The following is an 8,850-nucleotide window of genomic DNA, read 5'->3' as shown; positions in this document are numbered from 1 at the left end:
AGTAGGGTAGAGATTGGAATAATTAAATTTTGATCTATGCTGCAGCCCTTCCTAAATCCTGTTAGGACTGAGTAGGGTGGAGATTGTAATTTCCAAAACCTGGTTCTGTCATTCCAAGTATCTCCATTGTATCAATTCTAAAATCAGTCATGACTCAAAGAAAATTCCTGTTCTATGCTTAAGCATAGGTCAAAGCCCTTTCCATTGTTCAGCAAAAGGTTTCTGTCCTAAAGTAATCTTAAGAAGGGATGAGGAGGAACCTCCCATGCCAATGGGGTTCATATTCCAATGGTGAAAATCCCAACATTTATAAGTCTAAGAAATTTTAAGGTTTACACAGCTAGGAAGTGTCTGAGGCCAGATTTGAACCTAGGACTCTCAGTCTTTAGGCCTGGCTCTCAATCAACTAAGAAGCCACCTAGCAGCCCCTCTAGGGTGATGTCTTGATTTGTGTATAAGTTGAATTTAAATAAGGCAGACAATGATAAATAAATATTTGTAAAATATTTTTATTATTAAGAGTTTTAGCAAAACTAATATGATTGACTTATGCTTCATATTTTTTTTAAATCTTGGTTTGTAATCTAGTAATTCCTTTCTTGTTCTAAGTTCCATTTTCAAACTTTGTTTCATGACTGTCATAACTGTGAAACTTTGTGAAGTTCAAATACTAAACCAAGCCAAGCAATCAATAACACCAAAAACACCCTCCATGCTGTTTTGAAATGATCTGCTTTGATGGCTTCATATTTCAAATAATTTCATCAGCATGATATTGGTTTATATGGTCTTTTATATTTTCTGATTGGCTGAGGAATAACATCATTATGAATATTTATCTTGTATAACATTTCTAACAAGAATGAGATCATCTTTATAGGAAAAGAGAATTTGGAAGGACTAGCGATACCCCATGTGTGGACATTCCTTGCCCTGTGTGACTATAATAGATAGTGGAATAATTATAATTTATTATCTATAACTAAGTTTTTTTTAAAACCCTTACCTTCTGCCTTGGAGTCAATATTGACACCAAGGCAGAAGAGTGGTAAGGGCTAGGCAATGGGGGTCAAGTGACTTGCCCAGGGTCACACAGCTGGGAAATGTCTGAGGCTAGATTTGAACCCAGGACCTCCCATCTCTAGGCCTGACTTTCAACACACTGAGCTACCCAGCTGTCCCCTATAACTAAGTTTTTAAGAGGAAAGACAAACCTATCTCATCAGTTGACTGTTGTTCACCTGGTAAAATTCAAAAGAAATAATGAATATGAAAATACTTTTACAAATGCTTGACTGATTTAGAATGCAAAAATGAGCAAAGATTGATTGGGCTGGGGACTGGAAATCCAAAGACATAATGAAACAGTCCCCATCCACAAGGCATTAACCATCTCTAAGGAACCCCTCCTTCTCATTACCATATGAAAGCCTCATAGCTCCCCTAAACTCTCTGAAACCTTCCTTAAAGTCCCATTCATGACGAGTTAACCCATATGAGTTATAAGGACAAGAGAAAAATTGCCACCCAAATAAAAAAGTAAACATACTCTGGTCCCACTGTTAGATATAGGAGAAGAAAATCAGTGATTCTCTTTCTGTTCATAGTATTGCAGAATTTTAGGTTCAGATCTAAGCGGGATCTTGCAGATCCTCCTCCTTATTTTACAGATGCGGAAACTGATGCATATATTATATACATATATATATATATATATATATTTTAACTGGCATCCTAAGTCATTCAGTTAGTAAGTGGAAGAGCTGGGATTTGAATCCAAGCCTTCAGACTCCACATCCAATGAAAACCATTTATCCTTTCTTTTGGGTGGTGTTGATGCTTTTTTTTTTTAAACAGGAAGGCTCAACTTTGGCCACAGCTACCCTCCCTTTGTCTCTTTCTCTTCTTTTCTCAACTTTTCTCCTTTTCCCTACCTAAGCACTAAAGGGCAGTGTGTATGACTATGGAGGATGAAAATTGGTCCAGATTCTTCCCTACTCCCCAGGCAGGTTCCCCTACAGGCCAACCTTGGGCTGAGTTTCCCGAGGAAGGGCACAGATTTTGTAGGGGGCAGGAGAGATGGTCAGGCCAGCTCGGAAGTCCAGACTCAGCTGGGTGTCTGGGGGAGCCTGGAATGTGAATCTCTGAAGCAGGCAAGTGAAGAAAATGAAGAGCTCAGCCCGAGCCAGCTGTTCTCCCAGGCAGACCCTCTTCCCTGAAAGGCAAAGAGATTAGGAATCAGTGAATCCTCCAAAGCTTGGCACAGGGAGAAGTTTGGGATGGAGGGTCTCAAGGGCCCAGATTGGGGAACCAGATTTGAATCATAACATTGGGATGAACCTTCAAGGTTTTCTGGTCTGACTAATGAAGAAACTGAGGCTAAGTGACTTGCCTTAATAGTCAAAACTCAATATATAATAATAAGGTTATGAGATGGAATTTGAACCCAAGTTTTCTCCATTGCATGTGACATCCCATAGCTACCATGCCATGCTTCTACATGCTGCCAACCTCAAACACTTAGTACCACTGAAATCCCACCTCAGATTATTCTCGCCTGGGTGACATTGGACAAGTCACTTCTGAATAGGTCCATTTCCTCAGGCGTAAAATGATTCAAATATGATACTTAGAAGCTGTGTGACCCTGGGCAAGTCAGCTAACTGTTCTCAGCCTCAGTCTTCTCATGTGGAAAATGGGGATAAAATAGTCTCTCCCTGAGAGGATTGTTGTGAGCTCAGATGTAAATGGTTTTCAAACCTTAAAAGACACTATATAAATAGTGTCTTTTACATACACATATATATATATATATACATATATATCCTAATTACTATTGTTATTGTTATCACTACTATTAATAGAGTTCTTATCTGTCGAGTTCAAGCAATATAAAAACTGAGTGGAATAATGCATGGTAACCATGCTGTTAACTTCAGAGCCCAGACCTGCTCTCATCAGTCCTCAGCATCCTGGGAAAACCTCTGATCTTGGCTTTAGAACACCCAGGTTGAGTCCCAGCCTCTGCCACTTATGAGCTGATAATATCAGTATCCATTGGGCAAGTCCCAACCTCTCAGGGCTTGGTCTAGAAGGAGAGATGGTGCTGACCTGCCTCATCAAAATCTCTTGTTGGGCAAATCCTCTTCCTTCCTTTTCCTTTCTGCATTTGGAAGAAAACAGCTGATAGAAACCCATATTGAAATGGACAGAGTGCATGCCTTGAATCCAGAGGCAGCATAGTAGTACAGACATGGAGCTCAAGTGACCTCAGAAAACTCTCTAGTCCAGCTCCCTCCTTTTTCAGATTTGGAAACTGAGTCTCAGAGGAAGTTTAGTGACTTGGTTATGTAACTGCCCTTTTAAATAAGATTTCTAGATCTTTCAGGAAAATAGGTGACATATTTCTGGTGATTTTAGCCTCATAAAATATTCTAAATTTCATTCAAACTTGACCAAATCATAGTGAGGCATTTATTCATTCATTCAATAAGCCCTTAATAATACTAAAAAAAGTAAGGCTTATTAAGTATTTTAAAGAAGGCAAGGTCCTGTAAAAATATTATCTGATTAAATCCTCCAAACAACCCTGCAAGATAAGTGCTATTATTATCCCCATTTTATAGATGGGGAAACTGAGGGAAATAGCGATTAAATGACTTAATCTGCTAGTAAATATGTGAGGTTGGATTTGAACTTAGGGCTCCCTAACTCCAGGTCCAATATTTTGTGTATTATGTTACCACTGCACACCAGAAACTACCTTAATTTCTGGGGGTAAAAAGAAAAAAAAAGGCAAAAATGATTTATGCCCTCAAGGAACGTATATTCTATTGAGAGAGATAATAATACTTTCATAACAAGGTATATGAAAGATGCAAACAGAGGAGAGGTGCAGCTAGACCCTCATGATTAGAGGACCAGGAAGGGCCTCTTGTACTAGGTGTCATTTGACCTGGATCTATAAGGAAGCCAAAGACCTTAAGAGGTGCAAGTGAGGAAGGAGGGCTCCTGAGCCTGGGGAATAGTCATAGGCATGGAGTCAGGAGATAAGAGCCTCCGAATGTGTGCAGAACAGCACCTAGGTCAAAAGGATGAGATGGTAGGATGGAAAGGCAGGATGAGTCCAGGTGATGGAGAACATTCAGTCTCAGTGGAGTTTATATTTGGTCCTAGAGGTCACAGGGAGCCATTGGAGCTCATGAGTAGGGAAGGGGCGGAAGGTGATGTGGTCAGACCTACGCTGTGGGAAACTCATTTTAGCAGCTGATTGTAGTATGGATAGGTGTGGGGAGTGAGTGGAAGCAGGGACACCACTTAGAAGGCAAGGGCAATGGTCCAGACAAGGGATTATGGGAAATACGCCCCATAGATATGAGAGCTCTTGAAGAACTGTGAAATACTGTGTGTATGTTTGTAGATTCACACATGCACATATATATCATACACATATGTAACTTTTATAAAGGTCAGTTTATCCAAGAAGACAATAAAAAGGTTTCATATCTCAGGACATATCTGGTCCAACTTGTACAGGCAAGACTCTCCCAAATTCAGTATTAAAAAGTGACCACTCTGCCTTCAGGACAGATGAGTGGGGCAGCTCACATTGTTAGTACCTCCTCACAAGGTGGCTGTGAAATTCCAAAGAGAAGTAGCCTGTCTTGTACACTTTTAAAAATCTATCTAAAGACTTAATTTCGTTTCACTATCTTCTCCCAACCAATAAATGATGTTAGCAGAAGCACTGTCATGTGATTGTGGGATGTAGCGAGTGGAATCTACAAAGGTTTTTTTTTTTAATTTTAAAAAGATTGGTGCCCCCCTAGCCCAGGGGTCCCTTCCTTATGAGTGTGACTTACCCATTGAGAAAGGCAGAAAGGATTCTTTTTTCTTAAATTGTCCATTTTCCAGAAAGTGTTCTGGGTTGAAGGTATCTGGAGTAGCCCACTCCTTAGGGTCCCTGTGTAATGCATTCAGATTGGTCACTAATAGGGTCCCCTGGAAACAAGAGCAAGGAATTTTGAGATGGAAGGCACCTGACCATTCTATCATTTTACAAGCTAGGGAATTGAGGGTCAGAGAGGGCAAAGAACTACTGGGGGACATATAGCATTTTAATGACCAACCATGTTGTAGAGCTTAAAATCTTTTAAAACAGTTACTTTTAACCTGTGCAGAGTCATAGACTTCCAGGAGGGACTAAACACACAGGATGACAAGGAAAAGCAATTTTATTGAAATACAACCATCACAATATAAATAAAACAAGACAAAATGAAAAATCAAGTTCCTGGACCTCAAGTCAAGAACCTCTACCTTAGAAAACCATACATTTAGAATTAGAAAGGATTGTAGAGGTCATCTATTCTAGTCTTTCTATTTTATAGATGACCAAACTGAGACTCATAAGGGGTAGACTCACTCAAAGTTACCCAGGGAATGTCAGAAGAGAGAGTTGAGTCCAAACTACTACTTTGGGACAAGTTGGATGCCCAGCTTCACTGGATAATTTGTATTCAAACTGGCATCTTCCCTATCTGAGACCACAAATTACCTAATGCTTAATTATGAATTAGCTTGTGAATGGGTAAGTTTCCTAGACAGCAAGATCCTTTTAATTAGTAAGTTCCTTCAGAAGTCCTGTAAGACATGGATGGTCAGAAATGTGCAATGCCATGAGAGATCAATGGGATTTGAGACAAAGGAGCCCATTTAGTTCTTTGATGTAAATTGTTAGATCATAGGATTATAGATTTAGGGCTGGAATCTTCATTTTATAGATGAGGAAAATGAGGCTAAAAAGTTAAATGATGTAATGATCTTACTGATGGTAAATGATGAAAACATTCAAGTAACAGATGGTGATATTTGAACCCAAATTTAATAACTCCAAATCCCTCCAATGTTCCTACTATAATATTACACTGCTTTCATATAGAGAAGCAGTAATAATTTTAGTGAATGATGAATACTCTTGAAGGTAGGTAGGACTTGATTTGATGAGAGACCAACAGAGAGGGACAGTGGGGAGAGGGCTCAATTTGGAGTTGGAGAAACAAGGTTTAAATTCTAGCTTTATTATTCATTTTGTAAATTAAAAATTTGATTTTAAATGGGAATTTCTTCAGAAATATGGAAACTTGAATAGCTAAATAGGACCCAGGAAATAACAAACACACACAAAAATAATCCTGAAACCTGAGGTAACCAGCACCCAAGTAATAGTGGGACTTCAGAAAAAAGTAAATAATTGTTTGTTGACCTGGACACCATTTTTTTTAATTAAAAAAGTAACCAAAGATGAAAGAACCCAGCTATTATCACCTACTATGGAGACAGAGAAGACCTGAGTTCAAACTTAGAGGACAATAAAATAAAAACACCTTCAAAATGGCAAAGATATACAATAAGTGGCCATAACCTCAAAAACAGCTTGTGGAGGAACTTAAAAGAGACCCCAAAAACCAAATGAGAGAGGTTGAATTAAATTCAGAAAAAAAATGAGAGCATTGCAAGAAAATCAAGAAATGTGTGAAAGATTGCCTAAATGAAAAAAAAAGAGTTACAGAAACTTACAGAAGAAAATAATTAATTAAAATGAGAATTGGACAAAGGGAAGCTAACAATTTCCCAATTAAACAAGAAATAATAAAGCTAAATCAAAAGAATTAAATAATAGAAGAGAATATGAAATATCTTATGAGAAAAACAATTGACCTAGAACACTGATCAAGGAGAAACAATATAGAAATATTTGGACCCTTAGAAAGCTATAATTGAAAGTAGAGATTAGGTTTCAAAGTCCAAAAATCATCAAAGAAAATTGCCCAGAAATTCTCGAATAAGAGGGTAAAATAGAAATTGAAAGAATCTACCAATCACCATCTCAAAGAGATCCAAAGAAGAAAATGAACAAGAATATCATTGCTAAATTCAGTTGCTCCCAGATTAAGGAGAAAATGCCACAAGCATCAAGAGAAAAAAGTATGGAGTTACAGTGAGTATAACACAAAACCTTGTAGCCACATAAAAAGATTTCAGGACATTGAAAACAAAATTTCATAGAGAAAAATAATTGGGCTTACAACCAAGAATAGTATATCCAACAAAGCTCACCATAATTATAAAAGGTAAGCAATAGATTTTTAACAAACTAAAGGAGTTTCAATTATTCCTGATTAAAAATCTAGAACTCAGCAGAAAATTTGATCTTTAAGAAACATACAAAGGTAATAATGAAAGATGAATTATAAGTAACCCAACATGTCAATGTGCTTGATTACTGTATGGAAAAATGCTGCCTATGGCACCTACGAATGGAATCAATGCCTTGGTATTTTGAAGGAATTTGTATGAATGGAAGACTTGAGGTCAAGGTGAATGCAATGGAATGAGCTGAAATGGTTGTGGAGTAGTCCAAGAGGTAGAATGGAATGGCTATCTGATACAGAGGAGGAATGAGTAGAGGAACTGCCAAAAACAAGGTGAGGAGGGAGTAAAGAATAGGTAGTACTAGAATCCTACTCTAGTCAGCCCTGTTATTCATGACTTATGTGACTTGAGATTTAACTTAACATCCTTAATTTCTCTGGACCTTATTTCCCCACCCTAAAGGATGAACTAACTGGGCTATGGCTTCCAGGGTTTCCTTTTAGCTCTAAAAATATGATCCAATGTGTTCTACTGTACTGGGGCAGATTGATGCCTCAATGGTCAGAGCCTCAGGCCTGGAGTCATGAAGAATTCTCTTCTTGAGTTCAAATCTAGCCTCAGACATTGACTAGCTGTGTGACCCTGGGCATGTCACTTAACCCTGTTTACCTCAGTTTCATTATTTGTAAAATGAGCTAGAGAAGGAAATGGCAAACCACTCTAGTATCTTTGCCAAGAAAACTGCAAATGAAGTCACAAAATGTTGTACATGACTGAAATGAATGAACAACAAAAATGAAGTCTACTAAGCTTTGTACATAAGCATGTATAGCCTACTCATGACTAGTGTAAACCTCAAAATAAATGCTCTATTATCTAACTATCTATATGTCTGTCTGTCTATCTGTCAGTCTGTCTGTCTATCTATCTATCTATCTATCTATCTATCTATCTATCTATCTATCTATCTAATCTATCCATCTATGTATCAGTCTCACTGTCTATCCATCCATCTCTCTCTATCCATCCATATATCTATCTATCTATTTATCTCTTTACTTCTCTATCATTATCTATCTATCTATCTATCTATCTATCTATCTATCTATCTATCTATCTATCTATCTATCTATCTATCTGTCTGTCTGTCTGTCCGTCCATCCATCTATCTATCTATCTATCTATCTATCTATCTATCTATCTATCTATTGCTATGCCTATCTTTTCATCTCTCTATTTCTCTATCCACCCATCCATCTATCTATCTATTTATCTATCTATCTGTCTGTCTGTGTCTATCTATCTATCTGTCCATCTATCCATCTATTTATCTCTTTATTTCCCTATTATCTATCTATCTATCTATCTATCTATCTATCTATCTATCTATCTATCTATCTATCTATCTGTCTGTCTGTCTGTCTATCCATCCATCCATCCATCTATCTATCTATCTATCCATCTATTTATCTCTTTACTTCTCTATTATCTATCTATCTATCTATCTATCTATCTGTCTTTCTGTCTGCCTATCTATCTATCTATCTATTGGTCTGCTGTCTATCTTTCTATCCATCCATCTATTTATATCTTTACTTCTCTATCTATCTATCTATCTATCTATCTATCTATCTATCTATCTACCATCTATTTATCTCTTTACTTCTCTATCATCTATTATCTATCTATCTATCC

At 37.4% G+C, this 8,850-nt stretch overlaps 1 protein-coding gene across 1 annotated transcript in view; it reads right to left on the bottom strand.

Annotated features, from left to right (window-relative positions):
* Positions 1 to 493: 493 nt before the first annotated feature.
* The window catches only part of LOC100031980 (cytochrome P450 2J2-like), a 30,810-nt gene continuing 22,453 nt past the window's right edge, over positions 494 to 8,850 (bottom strand). Inside the window, exons 8-9 of the mRNA XM_007480495.2 lie at positions 4,863 to 5,001; positions 494 to 2,215 (exon numbers count right to left, since the gene is read on the bottom strand). Coding sequence (XP_007480557.1) covers positions 2,016 to 2,215; positions 4,863 to 5,001 — 339 coding nt within the window. The 3' untranslated portion in view covers positions 494 to 2,015. The remainder of the gene's footprint in view (positions 2,216 to 4,862; positions 5,002 to 8,850) is intronic.

Source organism: Monodelphis domestica, chromosome 2, assembly GCF_027887165.1.
Source record: "Monodelphis domestica isolate mMonDom1 chromosome 2, mMonDom1.pri, whole genome shotgun sequence".
Taxonomy (NCBI): Eukaryota; Metazoa; Chordata; class Mammalia; order Didelphimorphia; family Didelphidae; genus Monodelphis; species Monodelphis domestica.
This window is presented reverse-complemented; position numbering and strand designations above follow the sequence as displayed.